Here is a 19,631-nt window from a genome sequence, read left to right on the forward strand (position 1 = left end):
GATTCTTGGTATCCTTGGAGTCATTTCTACCTAAATCGCTTCAGCCGCTTGAGGTTGGCCCCGGCCCAGGTTCATGGCTGCAGGAACACGTTGTCCACGATGCTGAAACTGGCTGAGGAGTCAGGGCAGCTTTTGGTTTTCTGGGGTTTCCCATTCTTGTCCCCAGCCCAACCACAGATCTGCAGGAATGGGTAAGTTATCGGGGACACACTTCCAAGCCCGGGTCCCTTTGATATGAGGAAAGCATTGGTGACTACCTCTAAAACTGTCCTCAGCCTGTAAACAATCGGGGCACGGTGCCAGTGGACATCTCTTTCAAGAAGCCAAGGCAGACTGTAAAGTGTCTGTTTATTTACAAAATCCCTCTTAAGATAAATGAAGGGGAAGAACCGGGAGGGAGGGTGAAAAAGCCAACAGGAGTAAAGCAATTATGTCAGCGATGAATTCCTGACCAGAAAGAGCACAGCTAGGGGACGGGGAGGGCAGTGACTTGCAAAGACAGAAGCAGACCTCTGGGGTCCCTTTGCACAAGCACACAGCTCCTCAGCAGATGCTGGTTGGCTGTGCAAAGGGCTGGAACAGTAACGGGAGGAAGTTGCTCCCCAGAGCCAGTTGGCAAATCCAGAAGATGGTTCTGGTAAGCTTGAACAGTGAGTAGCAGAAGGAAACCTCAGGAATCTCCTAGTATCAAAGTACATCATTTATGGGTGGTTGCAGACGGGCCAGAAGGGAAGTCAGCTAAAGTGATGCTGAATAATCAAAAGGAAGCTAGAGTTCATTAACTGCTAATGAGATTCCTGTGGAATAGTCTGGGTTAGGCTAGGTGTTAAATTTCTTTAAATATTGCTCCAATGGGTATTTGCTCTGAAAGTTAAAATGTCATCTTAGCCGATCCACATTAACTGGTAATGACTATGTGTTCCAGGGGTTTTCATAATTATTAGCTTCTCGAACTTTTGCAACCCTCCTTTTTCAGGAGGAAGCTGAGGTTTAGAAACTGAGATGGCCCAGCTAAGGAGTTACAGGATGACATTTTGAACCTACACATCTCATTTGGTTCTATGGTTAGCACTCTTTTGACTAGACTTTGCTGCTCACATGTCTGTATAAGTGTGATAATCCACATTCAGTCCATACATAAAACCACTCTTTTCTTAAAAATGTTGTTTTCACAGGAATAAGTTAAGTTGCAAGAGCGATTACTTCATCATGCTGTTCAAATGGCATGACACACTTCCCTGACAGCACTGCCACCACGTGGTGCCTTTACCAACGCTGTAAGTTTCACCTTATTCATCCAAACTAGATAAAGATAATCAGCTTCACAGAACTTTGGAAACTATCTTCAAACTAAGTTTTACTAACAATTAAATAAAACAATTGTACTAATAATTGGATAAGCAAATGATTTTGCTTGCTTATTAGCTAGGCAATATAGGGTTAGTTGTTTAAAATTTTAATTAATTAGAATTAAATGCAATTATGAATTCAGTTCTTCAGTTGCTGTCACCACATGTCATGTGCTCAGTAGCCACATGTGGCTGGTGGCCACCATATTGGACAGTGCAGGAAGTTCTCTTGGACAGCACTGCTCTAGACCTGACGTCTAACACTTCGGAAGCTCAGGTCCCTGTCTGCTAATGAGTCTAAGAGTTCTAATGATAATTATCAGAGCACCATTGTGGGACAGCAGAAATGACACATGTAAAAGTTCTATACTGAGAGAAGTTTGATTTTTAATTATTGCCGTGCTATAAATCACATAGTCTTTGAGATGCTAATCCTTTGACCCTTGGATCTTCTAATCATGTTGACTCTTTGTCAGAAGTTGAACTATGTATCTTGAAGTTCACATTTATACTTTGTTCTCTCAGACTGAAATATATCCCACATTTTGCACCATTGACAATTTCTCTTAATGTGGAAGATACCATTATATCTACAATGGTGTATATAGAAAATATTATATTACATATACAATAGTATTGCACAACATATGTAATTATATTATGAAATATATATAATGTGAAAATCATCACTTTATTGTAAGGACCATATCTACTAGAAATTGTAGGAAAAAAGTACAAGTACATACAAGCTTTGGCCCTGTTAGAAAGTGGTGGTTGTGGATGGCAGAGAGGGTGAATGAATAACACGGTGGCACTCCACGGTGTCAGTGATAACCAAGTCCATTAACTTGTGACAGCCTTAATGACTAACACATGTCTAACTCAGACCAGGGAGAATGTGACTTCTTACACAGACTGCTTTTTCTGTGCTCCAAGTGGTTTCTTTCAGGGAACTACGAAGCCACTGATGGTTGACACCTGCCCTCAACACGATGGAGAGCAGCCTGAAGAATGTTCTGGTGGTTTCCTTTGGATTCTTGCTTCTCTTTACTGCCTTTGGAGGGCTACAGAATCTGCAGGTAAGTCACAACCGTCACAGTGTCTTGCCTTCTGAACGCCTCTTGGCCTCCAAGAGCCCCCATGGTCACTGAGGATGAGGAACGTGGGATTTCTTGTTACCCAGTTCACCCCCCACCCCAAAACGCTCTAAAAAAAAAATGGTGGTTTTTACCTGCCTGCGACAACATGCAGTTCCCACTCCCATCCCAGCAGGATTGCCCAACAGCGTGGGTGGTTGACCCTTGGGCTAGGAGATCGAAGGTCTTGGCTTAGCAATTTGATAAGATACTCTTTGCCTTTGGCTGGTTAAGAGGAGACACAGGACAAATCATCTTGAAGTCTATGTTTTCGTGCCCTTGGCTTTGTGGTCAAGGGCAGTAAGGTGAATTTATCAAATTTCGCTAGACCTTATAGATTCCGTCGCTGCGTTAAGCACAGCCGTGGACTTGGATGAAGTGATCTCTGTGCAGTTGGATGCCCTGTGGCACTCCTCCCTCCTTGGGTCTCTCTAAGAGGTGGTGGCAGAGGTCACGTGCTCCCAGGAGCACACCTGCTGCATCTTCCCTGGGTAGTTATGTTTAAAGTCTGATCTTTAACTGTCTATGGAAGCGCCGGGCATTCCAGGGACCTGTCACGAGGCCCCGGGTGCATTCCTTCTCCCAGCCTTGTGCCCTGGGGGCTGGGGGCAGCCACATAAAGATTTTTAGAACTTCTGATGACAAGTTGGTGTGGTCTTGCACGGTTTGTCAATCAGGAACAAGAGGTAGGCACCCACTGTGTGCACAGCAGTGAACTGGAAAAGCACACACAGGCACTCAGAATCAAAGGGGCAGGACAGAAGGGGAGAGACTCGAATTTCTGTCCTCACCTTGAACTAGTGGGCTGTCAAGGAAGTTCAAATTCAGCTTCAAATTCTAAGTCCATGCGTTCCTCAGGGAATCGCTGTTCGGTCTTGTTTTCCATCAGGCTCGCAGAGAAGGAAACTGTAGATATTGGTGATTCTCAAAACCAAGTCTAAGAGGAAGCAGTCTCCTTTCTTGCCAGCAGGTTCACGGCTTTGTCGTCATTGCCTCTTCCAGGCCTTTCTGATGTTGTCGTAAAATGTTAGTGTGTAGGAGACACCTGCTTTGCTACGTTGAATTGAGCTCACGTGGAGCACAGTATGTGCTGTCTGGAAGGAGACCTGTGAGGGTGTGGACCCATCAGTAACACTTTCCCCAGGGAGAGCCTGCCCCACAGAAGGAGACCCTGCTGCTACACCAGCCCCAGGCAGGCAGCTCCTCTGGGTTCGGGGCCTGGCCGTCATGGGCGTCCGAATTCTCAGGAAGCAGTTGTGGAGCTGACAGATGCTCAGCTGAATGACAGCAAATTGGCCTCTAGACTTGAAAGTCCAAGGAGGGAGGGAGGGAGGGAGAGCCTTAGCAGCTCCCCAGGGGGGCCGGTCTCGCAGGCTGTGACTATGGCACGCCGAGGCCACAGACGAATGTGGGCAGACAACATTTACCTCCGTGGCCCCCAGTTCTGTGGGAAGCTGGTTCAGGAAACACTCAGAGTGGCACCAGCACAGCACAGGGAGAGCGGTACAGCCACGGGGAGGCACTGCACTTGTATCCAGGTCCTCCCCAGTCCCCCGAGGCTCTTGGAAGCAGAAGCACGTGCTGTCATCAACGTGGTCCCTTCTTCCTTGTAAGATGGGCCATGTTAGAGAACCAGATCTCCCACTCCGGCTTGGAACAATCCCACCCACCCACTTACCCACCCTCTGTCCCAGACCACCATCTTTCCTTGCCCGCTGATCCAGAAGACGTAAACATGGTTTTACTGGGGTAATTATCTCTATCAGTCAGGACTGGCTTAAGCGAAAGAACATAATGACGTGGATAGGAGAGTCTTCAGAAATGACTGCCTCCCGATGATCTTGGAGGAACCTGCCTGTCCCTGTCATTTCCTTCTGCTTTCCTCTGGTTGACTTCATTCTCAGGCCCCAGAGGAGTGGCCAAGAGGGTTGCAAGCATCCCCACGGGCCCAGCCTGGTCTGGATTAGGTTGTGCACCTGTCCCTGGACCCAGACATGCGTCTACACAGCTTCCTTCTGCAGCAGCTGCCTCTCTGTCACTTTTTTGGCTACTGATCTTCTGTTTATCATTCAGACCTCAACTTGAATGTCACTCCCTTCTCCCCCTTCCCTGTGCCCTGGATCCGAAGTCTGGGTGAGGCACCCCTGTGTCCACTCCCAGTGCTGTGGCAGGCACCACATGACACCTATGAGTTCCATGACTCCAGGACCATGCCCATCAGTCTATGACCATATCCCCCTGCCTGAGACCGTGCTCCACACACAGAGGCACCGGATGGCCAGTTGGTGAATGGAGAAGTCATTGATGTGTATCAGCCTCCTGCTTGACACCCTTCGGGGGCTCTCCACGGCTTAGAGGTTCAATCCACTTCCCCAACTCAGAATCTGGGCCTGTGTAAACACATCCCCGACAACATCCCCATCCCATGCTTTCCCTGATTACCTCCTAATCCTCCAGATCTCATTTGACCCTCACTCCTAGAAAGTCTTTCTGACTCCACTGAGCTGGTCTTAGTGCCCCCCGCAGCCCCCCACCAGGAGCTCTAAGCCCCTGAACTGCCCCTCTTGTGGGACTCCCAGCCCGATTGCAATTGCCTGGTTGCTGCTGTTCCCGACTCCTGTCAGGCCCTGGCCACCACGTGCTCCCGGAGGGCGGCGGCTGCTCGAATTGCTTTTGCATCAGTAGGGCCGTGCGCAGAGCCTCCCCTGAAAGTGCTTCGGGACCCATTTGTGGAATGAGTTGTGTGAAGATTCTAATTGTTCCTGCCAATAGTTTTACCGCATTGAACACTTGTTGTTATCCTCGTGCCCGTATTTGGTAGGCTGGCTCCCCTAACACGTGCAAATACAGGTGTTTGAACATGGCCATTCAGGTGAAAAGAAATTGGCTTTAAGATTTTGGTTCCCACTTTGGATATTGACATCTGGCTCTCTTTTCAGTGGTTTGCAATCTCCCTCGATTGTAAGCGACAAACAGACCTGGCCACTTTGCATCAGCAGTGCTGTGGGTGGGAAGGAGTTCCAGGGCGCAGAAGTGCTGCAGGCTTCTTGTTAACACACAGAGGCCAGCTCAGGAACACAGGAGAACGCGATACCTAAGTACGAAGAGAGCCAGGGCTCGGGCTGGCCACATCTCTCTCTCACCCCACGCTCCTGCAACTAGAGCGACAAACAGAAATGTCCAGAGAGCCCCCACTTCAGAGCAGAGTGCTCCGTTTCCATCTTCTAACTAGATTTCAGAATTTTCCTGGGATTGGCTGTTCTTACTTTCAGTTTCAATTAATCAACAAACTTTTTTTTTTGGCGAGAAAGACTGTCCCTGAGCTAACATCTGTGACAATCTTCCTCTACTTTGTATGTGGGACACACTGCCACTGCCACAGCATGGCCTGATCAGTGGTGCTAGGTCCATGCCCAGGATCCAGACACACAAACCCTGGGCCACCGAAGCAGAGCATGCGAACTTAACCACTTTGCCACCAGGCTGGCCCCAACAACAAACTTTTTTTTTTTTTTTTTGGTGAGGAAGATTCACCCTAAGCTAACATCTGTTGCCAATCTTCCTCTATTTTTTTTCCCCAAAGCCCCAGTACAGAGTTGCATATCCTAGTTGTAAGTTCTTCTAGTTCATTTGTGTGGGAGGCTGCCTCAGCATGGCTTGACGAGCAGTGTGTAGGTCTGTGCCCAGGATCTGAACAAGCGAACCCTGGGCTGCTGAGGCGGAGGGTGCAAGCTTAACCACTCAACCATGGGGCTGGCTCCAAACATTTTTAAGTATCCGTTTTGGGCAAGAAATTGGGGGGCGAGTCAAAAAAGTGGAGCATCTCTGTATTCCACAGGATTGTTGTCAGCTGGGGTCACTTCCAGGGTCACCAGGTGATGAGTGCTAAAGGTCAGGTGGCTGGTGGGGAGATAAACTCCAGCACAAGATGGAAGCAGAGATCTCCACAGATGGCGTTATTCAGGGAGGGCCTTGGGGACCCCTGATCTGCACTTGAAGAATGGGTGCTATTTGGGAAGAGGATGAGGAGGGTCAGAGCATGTCTGCGGTGGGGGTGGCTGCAGAGAGGAAAGGAAGAGAAACTCCTGGAGTAAGAGCTCGGCCGGAGGGATTTGGGCTCTCCAGTGGACAGAAGTGGGTGAAAGGGAGTGTTTCTGAAGGTTGCACCTGCCGCATGGTACAGGGTCTTTTGCTATAAGACATCGTGTCCTGTCGGGTCGACCAGGTAGGAAGGAAAGTCAACCGTCCAGGTGTTAAAGTACCAGCTGTCGGATCTCCTAGACTAACTCGCTGTGTGTATAATCCTACAAGGTGTTCCACGTCTCTTTCTGCACCTTCCCCATTGGGATAATGACGTCTCTCTCAGCCATAAAGGAGAAGGAATGTAAAAGCTCTTACTTCTGTGTCCTCACGTTGTCGACGCTCCTTAAACGGTGGCGATCTGAGATTTGGGTTCTACCTTCTGCAGGGGAAGACGCCCAGGCAGGGGCATTTTTTCTCCTCCGGTGTCTGGTCCACCACCTGGAGCACACCAGGCCCTCACGCCATCACTGATTGTGGGGTGGACCCAAGCTGTGTGGAGGCAAAGGAAGCAGAGATGGGGGGAACACGCAGGAGGACCGTTGTGCAGGAAGATCCTGCGAATGGAAATTGTTCTCTTCCTCCGCGCTCCCCTCCTCTATCTTCCTCTCTCTTCTCTTCCTCATCCAGGCCTTCGTTTCCCTCCTCTTCAGCCTCTTCTTTCCTCTTACAAGTGAAACAATAAGAAGAAACAATTATGCTGGGATTTCGTTCACAGCAAAAGCCAAACTTCACCCCTGCCATTGCCTTTGCCAGTCTGGTTCTGGTTACATATTTGACTTTTTGGTCACTTCATACCAAGCTACACTAGGTGCTTAAGGGACAAAAGACAAAAATATGAAGAATGTGAGTCTTCACTTACAGTGTGGAACGGGACCTTCGCTCTCTGCCTCGGGCTCAGCTTCCATCTTTCTCTCCTGCAGGTGCCCAGAGATGCTGCGGCTCCCTCATCGTCCCAGCAGCCTCTTCGCATTCTTGAGATGAAGGCAGTTGTCCCAGAGAGCAGAGGGCCCCTTTGCCCTCAGGGCCCACCCCGGCCCCAGCAGACTTTCCCTCTCCCACATTTGTAGAAGCCGTGGACTCACTTTACTCAGAATTTACCGCAGTTTCCTCCCACACGGCACCGTCGGCTGGAGAAGAGGCCACCTGCCCAGGAAAGCCTCCTGCTGGTGGTCTCGGGGACCTAGAGGTGAACCAGCACCCTTCGCCACGGGATTCTCTAACCAGAGCTGCTTTTGTTCCCACAGAGCAGCCTGTACAGAGAGGAAGGCCTGGGGGTGGCAGCGCTCAGCACCATCTATGGGGCGGTGCTCGTGTCCTCCATGTTTCTCCCGTCGGTTCTCATTAACAAGTTGGGCTGCAAGTGGAGCATCGTCATCTCCATGTGCTGCTACGTGGCCTTCTCCCTGGGCAACTTCTACGCCAGCTGGTAGGCCCCCCGTGGCTCATGGCCCCCAACTTCCCAGGCTGGGGACCACTAGCTGGCACACAGCTGGCCCTCGCCCCTACTGCTGCCCACCACTTCTGCTTTAAGATGAGCTCTGCTTCCTGAAATTCCTTTCTCAGATTCTGGGACAGGAGGATAGTGTGGCTTTCTTTCCGTTTTTCCCGCCAAGACATCTCTGCCCCCCCCTGCTGGGCGCATCGCCTTCTCCTGATCCCCAATCCTGACCTTTTCCTGAGGTCTGCTGTGGGCCTTTAGCATCCCAGGGTACTTTTATGGTCCCAGGAAGGAGGGGGACGATCCGACTAAGATGTCGAGGGTGAATTTCAGGGAGACTGAGCAGAACATGACCAATGGACCCAACACCGTACCTCATCTGTGTCATAGAAATTGGATGAGGCAGGGCTGGAGCTGGTGCCAGTGCCCGGCCTGAGCTCTCCCTACCCCGATGGGAAGGGGTCCTCGGGGTCCCAGTTCTAAGCTCCTGGGCCACATGCCTTTGTTCCCAGGACATTCATTCGAGCATCTCTTAGAGGGATACTCCATTGCTACCCGGGACCTACTGGTTACGACAGCTTCACGTTGTTCTCCTTACTATGGAGTTTTCATACAGAGTCCTCATTGAGGAGGACAATAGATAAATAAACAAATCATTTTTTAGTGTAAAGCTGTTAGAAATATTTAGAAACCATCCCAGCTCATTGCTCATACTTGCATCACATACAAAGAAACGTCACTGGCACTGAATTTCACTCTTGCAAATGAACCTGACCCAGAAGAGGCACTGGTTTTGCTCATTTATCTTAGTCTAATGAGAATCCATCAATCTAACCAATCCATAAACATAATACTGTGCTTCCAATGGGCCAGGCACGGAGCTTCCTTCTCCCCAAACACAGGGGAGAACAGAGGCGGGCAAGGCGCCATATGCTTTCATTTCTTTCTACAGGTACACTCTGATCCCCACCTCCATCATGCTGGGCCTCGGAGCTGCCCCACTGTGGTCTGCTCATTGCACGTACCTCACGATTGTGGGAAACACACGTGCGGAGGAAGCAGGAAAAATCGGCAAAAATGTGGTGAACCAGTATTTTGGCATCTTCTTTCTCGTATTCCAGTCATCTGGTGTGTGGGGCAACCTGATCTCGTCTCTGGTGTTTGGCCAAAAACCTACTCAAGGTAAAAGGAAACGAGGCTTGGTGGTGGTGACTCGGGGGGCTGGATCCACCACCAAAAGTGTCCCCGATCCCGTTTACGCACGTCTTTATTCTGTGACTCGAGCAGGTTATCACATGAGGCCCTGAAGATGTGCTTCTCAACCGGGTGGTGCCTCAGCACCACCTGGTTCCTGGCTCTTCCCCCCGGACAGTCTGGGTGGGTCTCATGGTCTATCTCATGCACTGGTGCTCAGAGGTTCTGACCCATCCCTCCTTTGGGCAGAGGGAACCCCAGCAGAGGAATGCCCTGAGGAAACTGAGGGCCACCACCAATGGAACTTGGGTTCATGGAGTCATCACTGTCCTTTCGAATGTCTGAGAATGGGTTTGACTGACTTATTGTCCCACTGATTTGATCCATTGACCAGTGTTTTCAATGTTACACCTAAGACCACTTATCCTTAACTGCTTTGAACATCTGATGAGTGATGTCTGAACTCATCTGTCTTTATCTGACCTTTCCCAGACGTGGATATATAGCGTGTGTCTGTTTTATACCTGCAGCCTTTGATGTCTGTGTTGAGGATTTAAAGCAAAAGCAGGGGAAATAAATCTCTTCGACTCTTTCAGGAAGTCTTTATCAACGGGGGAAAATGTCCTAACCCTCCAAACTATTTTCAGGATTATTTCTCTCTCTCTGTCCTGGTGTCCCACATCCAGTCTCGCCTTTGGGAAACTGTAATCAAAATCCTTCTTCCCTTTTTTCTCATGCGGTGTCATCACTTGCTAAAGGCATCTGAAGAAGAGAAACCGTAGGTTTGATAGATACCAATTTTTACTTATTGTCGCTGTCCCCATCAGCAATAATTCAGCAGAAACTGGGCTTAAAATTCAGTCTCTATCACGACTGGTGTGAAATGGAGTGAATGAGTTGACTCTTACAGACATTTAGGCAAGGGAACTTAATTCTCTGAGTGATCACAGGACACAGATTTGAGGGCAGGAGGCATCTGGAGAGCACTGCAGGCCTTCTCAAACTTTTTATGCCACTGGCCTCCATGCTGCCTTCTCCTTCAACGAGCTGCACAGCTCACCAGCCAAGGGGATTTTGGGGCGCTTTATGTGACGACATTTGTATTATGAAAACAAAAAAACACTGAATAGTCTTTCTTCTACAACAACTTTCCCCTCCCTCCGGAGATTCTGACATGAGTCTGACTGAGAGTCATCAATAGTTCAAATTCTATTCATTTAGCAGATAAGGACACTAACATTCATAAAAGGTTTGGAATAAGCTGCCCGCAGTCACGGAACCAGTGACAGACGAATCGGCAAGAGAACCCAGCGGTCCTGACACCCATTCTAATGTACTTTATTTCTTCTTGATTCATTTTGGAAATTTTCAATTATGTCAGGAAAGAAATACACCAAGTAACCAACATGTATTGTACCTTTGTCCAGTGTCTTAAAATCAAGTATACGGACATGTGCCTGTGGGCAAGTATGTTTGGAGACACTTTGTTAAACCCATGTCTTGTGACTTTGACCTGTTGTGATGGTGTGCCTTCAGCATATCCACGCCCTATGCACTGGGCACGTCCATTCTTCAGGTCCCATATCCTATCAGATTACCTGGGTTCTCATATCCCCGCTTTGCTTCTGACTACACAGGGGCCATCCCAGAGGAGAATCTCCTGTCCTGTGGGGCAAGCGACTGCCTGATGGCCACAGCGTCCACCAACAGCACCCAAAGTCCCTCCCAGGAGTTGATCTACACCCTGCTGGGCATCTACACAGGTACGTGCTCAACAGCACTGTGCAGTGTCTTGAGGGAAGCTAACCCAATTCCTTCTGTGTTGAAAAAGACCATTTCCCCAAAGTATAACTAGTCTTTCTTTCTCTGAAAAAAATCCATGCAAAATGTGTTCAGCTAGGGCATACTCAGGTATTTTTCACATGAAATCAGGTACACCAGACCACTGCTGTCTGATGGAGTCCTCAGTGATGATGGAATCATTTTACATGTGTCCAGTCCAGTGCAGTAGCCATTACTTGTGCTTATCTAAATTTTCATTAACTAAATTAACAATACCATTCCTAAGCCACAACAGCCACATTCCAAGTGCTCAATGGCCATCCAGGGCTAATGGCTACCATATTGGACAGCACCGTGGTGGACCATGGCATTGGTGGCTTGGCTGGTTGTCTTTCAACTAACGTCCAAGTGACCTGGAAATCCAAAATCCCTATAAATTGCCAACTTTTTCTCAGGAATGAATTTGGATAGCTCCTTCTGAAAGGCTGGTGTTGGGCATGGGTCTCTCTTGCACCCACCGTCCTTGAATCAATGAGGCCTCAGGGCTCTCAACTCCTGGTCACAATGTAGCTGAAGGCACACAGACTAGAATTTCATGAAAAGGTGGTTGCCCAAAAGGAGTTAATTTTCATCATGATTCTTATCCTTCGAAGCTCATTTTAATGGAAAATATTTGTATTAATAGTTTTCTAAATAATTTAGAAATTCTAAATTTTCTAAATAATTTAGAAATTTAGAACCTTTGGAGTTGTTTGGATTTTTTTTTTTTTTTGACCATTTGAAGGGAATTTAAATCTATTCTTCATCCTTGTTGAATTTTGGGATTCTGAAAGGTCTTGGAACGTGTCCTTCTTACAGATGGAGGGTCTGCTATATGTTGGATTTGGTGGGAGTGAGTCCAGCATTCTGCTGGAAATTAAAGGTTAGAAAGGCTATGTGTATTGTTAGAGTTTGTCTCCACGGTGTGACAGTAAGCTGCCCCCAATACTCAGGTGTCTTTCAAAGTCACTTCCAAATCAGAGGTGCTGAGTGATCACTTGTAAAACAGTCAGTTTATGGTGCAAAGCAGAGTGGTGCAAAGCACGTGCCCGGCAACAGGCTAGCCCTCATGTGGTCCAGACACTAGGAAGACAGGAACCTCACCTTTAAGCTTAGAGTCCAATAAAGGGGACAGATACACATTCAACTCCCCACAATTTGATGTGACAAGTGTTTTGAACAAAGTTCCCAGTCGATGTGTAGTTACATCGTCTTGGGAAATTGGGTTCCAGAGCAGCTTTGAGAGGAGGCGGCCCCTGGGCCGGTCTGGAAGGAGGGGTAGGGTTTTACCAGCAGAAAGGGGGATGTGAGAGGGCACTGAAGGCAGAGAAGCCCAAAGAGGAGCGGGCGTGGCTGGAGGACAAGGGCATGGGAGGGGACAGAGGAGCCAGAGATGGGGGTGACCAGCTGTGGTCCATTGTGGAAGAACTTGACACCGTGCCAAAGAGTCTGGACAGGTGCAGATTCATTTTCTAGACGGAGTCTAATGTAGGTGTGATTTGGAAGTGCAGAAAAACAGTGGGCAGAGCAGCCAGTTAAGGGAATCCACAGGAGGCAGGGAGGATGACAGTGGCAGAGTGAAGACAGAGGGGAGGGCAAGAAAGTTTAGAGCAAAAGCCAATAGGACTTATCTATGGAGTCGACATGGGATGTGGGAGAGAAAGGGCTGAAGAAACCCTGAAGTTGAAAGCAGAATTCGTTCAGTTTGGGAAATGTCTCGCCTGATGCGATGGCAGAATGATGGGTCCACGAGGCAGCCGGAAACACTGTGTTGGGTTCAGGACCGAGGCCCGAGAGCAGGAGTGCATGCAGGAGCGTCTTTTTATGTGATGGTTGAAATCTTAGTAGGAGATGAGAGTCTTAGGGAGAAAAAGAAAGGATTGTTAGGAAGAAGTGGGTACAGCCCAGAACCCTGAGTGTACCCACACTCAAGGCCGGGGAGTGGGTGGCAGCCTTTGAAGAAGGCAGAAGACAAAATCAAGGGCATAGAGGACTCCCAAGGTGGCAGCAGCAGCGAGGTGGGGGCTGAGATGGTCACAAGTGACAAAGGCTCCTGGGACGCTCAAGGATGAGGTTGAACACCAACAGGCTATTGACACCCATCAAGAACGTGATTTTGGTTGGTGCTTCTGTGCCAGGGCCAGGTTGGAGTGGTTTGAGAAGTGAGTGGAAGGCAGGGCATGGGGAACCGGTGGAAAGTAGGCCCCAGCCTGCTTCCACCATCTCCAAAGCTTCTGCTGACCTGGAACTGCTTGTGGCTTTTCCCATTGGGCCCCAGTGTATCCATCAACGTGGTGAGGATGGGAGGTCACCTCGGCTGGTCCCTTCTCAACAGTCCCTGTCACCATCTCCTTCACACGGTGGAGAGGCTGGGCCTCATGGAAACGACTGGACTGAGTCAAGGTCCTCAGGTCCTGCCCCCAGCTCTTCCACTCCTAGTCATGCAGCCACATGCATGACCCTCCCATCTGTGACATGCACTGGTCTGAGCAGAGGTGGCCAGCTTCTTCCACAAAAGGCCAGACCATAAATATTTTAGGCTTGAGGGCCGTATGGTCTCTGTTGCAAGATTCAACACCGTCTTTGCCGTGGAGAGGAAGCCACAGACAATGTAAACAAATAAGCGTGGCTGGGTTCCAGTAAAACTTTATTTACAAAATTGAGAAGCCAGCAGGCCTGGGCCCAAGAACTGTGGTTGGTTGAGCTTGTTCTCCGGAAAGAGCACTAGCCACGGAAAAGCACATTTTCTGCATTTCAGGCTCTTTGTTACATTTCTATCCTCAAAACGTGGCTCTCTGCGTGCCTTCCCCAGTGAGGGTACACCTCATGTCCCTGAATCTCCACGTGTCCTCTGGCAGCAGCCCCGGGCCCCACTTAGACGTTACACACCACTCCTGGTTCGCAGAGTCAACAGCCTAAGGGAGTGGGGGTCCACACGTTTATGTAAAACAGAGACCATGTGTATGAAATATGGAGAAGCTGTCTGTTGTTATTCGGTTGTGGCTTTCTTGCAGGTTTTGTGTCTCCTTTCTCTAAGCAAGGCCATGCTACCAGAGAGACAAGAAAATTAGGAGAGGAGAAAAATGGACTAAAAAACAGAGAAGGTCACCCCCCTGGCGTCATTTCCCAGGATTTCTGAGCTTTGTCCTAGTGAAGTTTCTTGGAAAGCCATTCTCTTTAGAATGCAGCTTCTTAGTCATGCATCACCAGCGGTGTCCCAATTCATGCCCCTTCGAAAGGTTCTGGGTCACGGGACAGCTCTGGACGCACACATAGGAAACACGTGGCTTCCATATGGATGACTCACCTCTCATAGGCTCTGCTGGGGGGTCAGTGTCCTAGGGGGCTGCTCAGAGGCCCTCCTACAAGGTGAGACATGCTGTGGCCCGTTAGTGGAGACCGATACACATTTTCACGTGGTCCACACACAGTTAATGGGGTTGGTGTGGAAGAGCGATTTACAGTGGAAATGCCCAGAGTTCCCTTTGCCCAGGCGTGGTCACCTGCTTTGACAGTTGAGTGGCCAAGCACGACACTAGAGGAAATGAACGGTGACCATGGAAGGACCGTGCGCGACAGCGTTGCGGGCTTTCACAAGGTGTTTAATGAATTTGATTAAAATGCTGAATTAGTATGAAGTTGGGGAAGGGTTCTGTTGACAAAAATAGAGCGTAGAAGTCAATTAACACTTCTCTGGGTGGAAATGCATTAATAGTGGAGTTTTCTGAGCTGGCAGCGAGTTTTACCGTTTCTGCAAACAACTCGGAAGAGGGCTGACTCTGTAAACCCCATGGTCTCAGTCACGCCCAGCCAGCCAGGCGAGATCAAGGCATCTGTTGGCTGTAAGAGACGGAAAAATAGCAGATACGGTTGGTGAGATGAAGGAAAGAGAGAAAGTCATCAAATCATCTTTAAAGGATGACAGGTCTCAGCTATTCAAACTAGGAATAAGTGATTCAGATCTTTCAGAGCCGTTCTGAATGATTCTGACCAGCACCAGGAGACAGGCAAGATGGTCTGGTCGCTGCTCTTGAATTGATCTGTGATTCCCAAAGCGCCATGTACGATTATCATCGCCTGAGCGAAGAAAAACAGGGGAGACATAAAGATATCAGAAAAGACACCTAAAATCATTGAGAATGAAAAGTGTTCTATGTAAAGAAAAAAAAGGCATAACAAATGTCCATCCTCCATCTAGAGAAAGGAAGGTGATCTGATAAGGCAGTGGGTGGATGGGAGGGAAAGAGGCTAGTCATTGCAGCTTGGAATTGTGAAAGTACAGGATGTCCTCTCAAAGGAGGAAATGAATAGTTTTCTTTTTAAAAAAAATTGTTTTTGCATAGATAGCTCATTCACATGGTTCAAAATGCAAATATTGGAAAAGGCATGTGGTGGAAATTCCCCTCTCACAGCTGTCCCTTGGCACTCAGTTCTCCTGTCCCCATAGGCAACCCACGTTGTCTTTAATTCCTAGACGTATTTAATGAACATATAAACAAATACATCTTTACGTTCCTCTTTATCGTAGACGTTTTTTTCTCTTAGCCATTTCTCTTGGGAGATTTCCCCATCTCAGTATGTAAAGAACTTCTTTTCCTGTCTTCAAATGCACAACATCCCATTGCACTTGGGATCGACTGTGATATATGTCAGCAAGTCCTACAGCAGGACTGTTAGATGAATAGAATTGGAATAAATGAAAAGCTTAGCAAATGGTAACCTTCCAGAATGCATAATCCTGGGAAGGGAGACTGGCTGTTGGTAGAAACTATTTTGAAGGTTAGGATGAGAGAAAGAGTCGATGGTTAAGGACCCTGAGGACATCTGGGGTCTCTCCCCAAGATTTTGTATTTTATGTCACTGAAGGCAATCTGGCTGACTGTGGCAGGTTTCATGAGAAAGCCTGCCAGCCACAAGTTAATTATCTATGGCCACGTGTGTAGGAATCCAACGTGACATTGGAGATGTGAGGCTTGGTCAGGCCCGGCTTACCTAGTTTCATCTTAAATCTGGATTTGAAATTGACCCGCCAGAAGAAGAAGGGACTGAAGTCACGCGTGCCCAGTGACCACCACCTCCTGGATCGTATAACACAGCAGCGTTCACTCTTTATTTTCCTTCCAGGGAGTGGCGTGCTGGCAGTCCTGCTCGTAGCCACCTTTCTCCAACCCATAAAGGATGTCCAAGAGAAAAGCAAAGGAGAGGAAAAGTCGTCATCTTTTTGGTCCACTTTGCTGTCAACTTTCAAGCTTCTCAGAGATAAACGTCTGTGTCTCCTCGTTCTGCTGCCCGTGTACAGTGGGTTTCAGCAAGCCTTCCTCTCGGGTGACTACACGAGGGTACGAGAGCAAGCTAGAAGCCAAGTACATGTACCACAGTGTACTGCCACACCTACCTGGGTTTGGAGGTCTCAGGGCCACCTGCCCTGAGCCCGGGCAGGCAAACGTGGCTGCTGGTGCTGTGCACGTCCTTATGATAGCTAAATTTACGGTTTAAGATATAGGCTTCCAGGTGACTGCAACTCACCTGAGTATGGCCTTATCTCCGGGGAACATTCCCCCTTGACATGTATCTTCAGGGGCAAGGACCACAGCTATTCATGAGTCATCACGTGTAACATTTATTTGTGTCACGCCTGCCTGCATCTCACCCTGTGTCCTTATTTTAGAGAAGAAATAGGGGAAAACAGTAATCCATGAATAACACTGAAATTCCTTATCACTCTAGTTTTCAAATTGTGTGTTACAGTCTGGAAACAGACATGGCTCCCAGGCATGGTCACCCTGTCTGCTCAGATCACCCTCTTTCCCCAGATGCCTGCCTGGCCCACACGCTGCCTGCCCGCTTTGTCAGAAGGGGGAAGGTCTCTTTGGGGTCGGCCAGGGCAGGGCAGGAAGGCTGGATGAGCAGAGAGACCCTCATCCGCTGAGGTTGACACAAGTGGACTCATGGCCACCTTCCATCATGGATCTCTCATGGAGTCTCTTCTCTCCAGTTCCCCTGCCCTGGTGGTACCCCGTCCTGAAGAACATTCTGGGATGCCATGAAAGGGATGCCACAGACAGGGATGTTAGAGAATAGAGACCGTTTTTCCAGAAAGTGTTGGATAGGAGCTGGGCGTGGTAGGGGCTGGAGAGAGGCAGGGCCAAGGCTGGCCCAGTCAGCCTGCATCCCAGGGGCATCCCTCGGATCGGATCACCCTCCTTATCCGGGAGCTTTCTCCTGCTTCATCCCCACCATGGCTCCCTCCCAGGCACAGTTGCCAAATTAGCAAGATAAAAAGCACAGTGCTCAGTTAAATCTGAATTTCAGATAAACCACACATATCCTTTAGAATAAGTATGCCCTGTGCAGGATTTGGGCGCCCTAGATTTTCTCTGGCATCCCTGCTCCCGGGACCATCTTGACGGAGAGTCTTAGAGTTCTAAAGAGTAAGGACACGATGGTCCCTTGGTGTTTGGACATGCCCTCATGTGACCTCAGCCGGTGTCCCCACCATCCAGATGTGGTGGGGCGTCCTAGCCAGTCCCCTTGTCTATGTCTGTCCTGATTCTGCCCAAGGAGAGGATCGGTGGGCACGCAAGGGTAACAGCTGGAGCCCAGGCTGACCCATGGTCCTGGCTGGGGGGCCACTTCATCCCTCACTGTCTGGTTGAGGAGCATTTTTCTTTCTTCTTGACTCTACTGGGAGTCCTTTCATTCTCTTTCCATCTTCTTCTTCTTATTATTTTATTAAGGCTTTATTTTTTAGAGCCATTTTAAGTCAGTAGCACTATTGAGAGGTAGGTACAGCGTTTTCACATGCCTCCTGCCTCCCTACACACAGCTGCCCCCATTATCAACATCTCACAAGAGGGCACATTTGTTACAATTGATGAACCTACACTGACACACCGTTATCACCCCGAGTCCATAGTTTATGTTGGGGTTCACTCTGGGTGTTGTACATTTTGTGGCTTTGGGCAAATGTATAATGACATGTATCCATCACTATAACATCTTACAGAGTATTTCACTGTCCTAAAAATCCTCTGTGCTCGACCTAAATTCATCACCCCTTCTGTCTTCTTTCCACTGTCTTATAGGCCCAATAGGAAGTGTTCAACCTCAACAAGAATAGTTCAAATTTGCCCTTAAGTAAATAATAAGTATAGCACAGCAGAGAGCAAAAGATATATGGCAGGAGCTTGCCCAGACATCTGTCCAAACCATTCCTCATTACCTCTTACCCAAAAGGGGATTTTCCTTACAAGCATGGGCATTGTTCTCCCATGCTGGGACCGCGAAACCCTAGACAAAGGTTTCAGGCCACTTCAGCATGTCAGCTGTCACACAGCAGAATGCGTTTGAGCATAAATTATATTCCAACCACCAACATGCAAGTTCAGAGCCAGGCCCTGGGGAGGCTTGAGACAAGCATCGGCTAACATCGCTCTGTGCTCCCTCCTCCAGTCGTACGTCACCTGCGCCCTGGGGATCCAGTTTGTTGGCTACGTGATGATCTGCTTCTCGGCCACCAACGCGCTGTGCTCCGTGCTTTACGGGAAGATCTCCCAGTACACGGGCAGAATCGCTCTCTACATGCTGGGTAGGTAGACACGTCTGCCAGATTCTGGCAAAAATGGTGACGTGCAATAGAAAGAGCGTGTGCGACTCGGAGTTGGTGTGAGGGCTGAGGGTGTATGTGGGACTGCTTTGAAATCAGTAAAGCCCCGTGGAAGTCCATCCAGGGTGCACATACGTCAACCTGCACATTCAGTGTCAAAATCTACCTGAAGAAATGAGTTTGGAGTATTCTCAGGATACGTTGTTTAAGCCAGGAAACCAATGATCAGGAAGCTTCCTTTGGCATGAACATGTCTAAGACGTGCTCAGCTGATGGTACGTCTCGTCTTAGTGCTGGCCCATCTTGGTACTCATTTCCCTCTGCACACTCCCAGGCACGGGCATCCACGTCTCCTGTGTCATCGCCCTCTTGCTGTGGAAACCACACCCTCACCAGCTGGCCGTGTTCTTCGTGTTTTCTGGCCTTTGGGGCATGGCCGACGCCGTCTGGCAGACACAAAACAATGGTGAGTTCCCAGCATAGAGCACTTCCTGCTTAGGGCTCCCTCCCTCAGCCAGCTGTGCGGGGGACACATGGCGGGTGGAGGACCTGCCAACTTGGGGCAACCTGGGGAGACGCAGGGACGTGGCCTATCAGGAGAGTGTGGAGCAGGTAACCAAACAGCCCAAGAGGGCTCCTACTTTGTACTCTGAAGGTGAAGTATTTTCTCTGAGCATTTATTCACATGCATGATGCAAGAGAGAAAAATCACCCCTCGGTTCTTCACGGAGAGATTCTCCTTGGGATGGGCATTATCCTGCTTGAGTCTGGATGAGCTTCCACCCCGATGGAAGACTACCTTTCTTAGTAATGGCAGTTCCTTCATGGCCTTCCATTGGAAAAGCATTTCTGAGTAGGGGGATCGCTCCCTGCGCGCTTGGTACTGGTGTACGAGGACAAAGACCCCTCCAAGGTGCTCTCAGTCAAGATGGGGAGATGGATGTGCAACTTCTGGAGCAGAAGCGCTTACAGATTCCTATAATAACGTCCAAGCAGGCTGCACT

General features: G+C 48.9%; 1 protein-coding gene across 3 annotated transcripts in view; it reads left to right on the forward strand.

The window, feature by feature from the left end:
- Positions 1-19,631, forward strand: part of UNC93A (unc-93 homolog A) — a 30,028-nt gene that overhangs the window by 1,951 nt on the left and 8,446 nt on the right. For 2 of the 3 annotated variants that reach the window (XM_044761387.2, XM_014858395.3), the window contains exons 2-9: positions 1,176-1,277; positions 2,286-2,428; positions 7,813-7,994; positions 8,959-9,188; positions 10,838-10,963; positions 16,146-16,360; positions 18,474-18,609; positions 18,962-19,093. In XM_044761387.2, coding sequence (XP_044617322.2) covers positions 2,342-2,428; positions 7,813-7,994; positions 8,959-9,188; positions 10,838-10,963; positions 16,146-16,360; positions 18,474-18,609; positions 18,962-19,093 — 1,108 coding nt within the window. In that variant the 5' untranslated portion in view covers positions 1,176-1,277; positions 2,286-2,341. The remainder of the gene's footprint in view (positions 1-1,175; positions 1,278-2,285; positions 2,429-7,812; positions 7,995-8,958; positions 9,189-10,837; positions 10,964-16,145; positions 16,361-18,473; positions 18,610-18,961; positions 19,094-19,631) is intronic. The other variant, XM_044761385.2, reaches the window with a different exon arrangement.

The sequence above is a fragment of the Equus asinus genome, chromosome 1 (genome assembly GCF_041296235.1).
Source record: "Equus asinus isolate D_3611 breed Donkey chromosome 1, EquAss-T2T_v2, whole genome shotgun sequence".
NCBI lineage: Eukaryota > Metazoa > Chordata > Mammalia > Perissodactyla > Equidae > Equus > Equus asinus.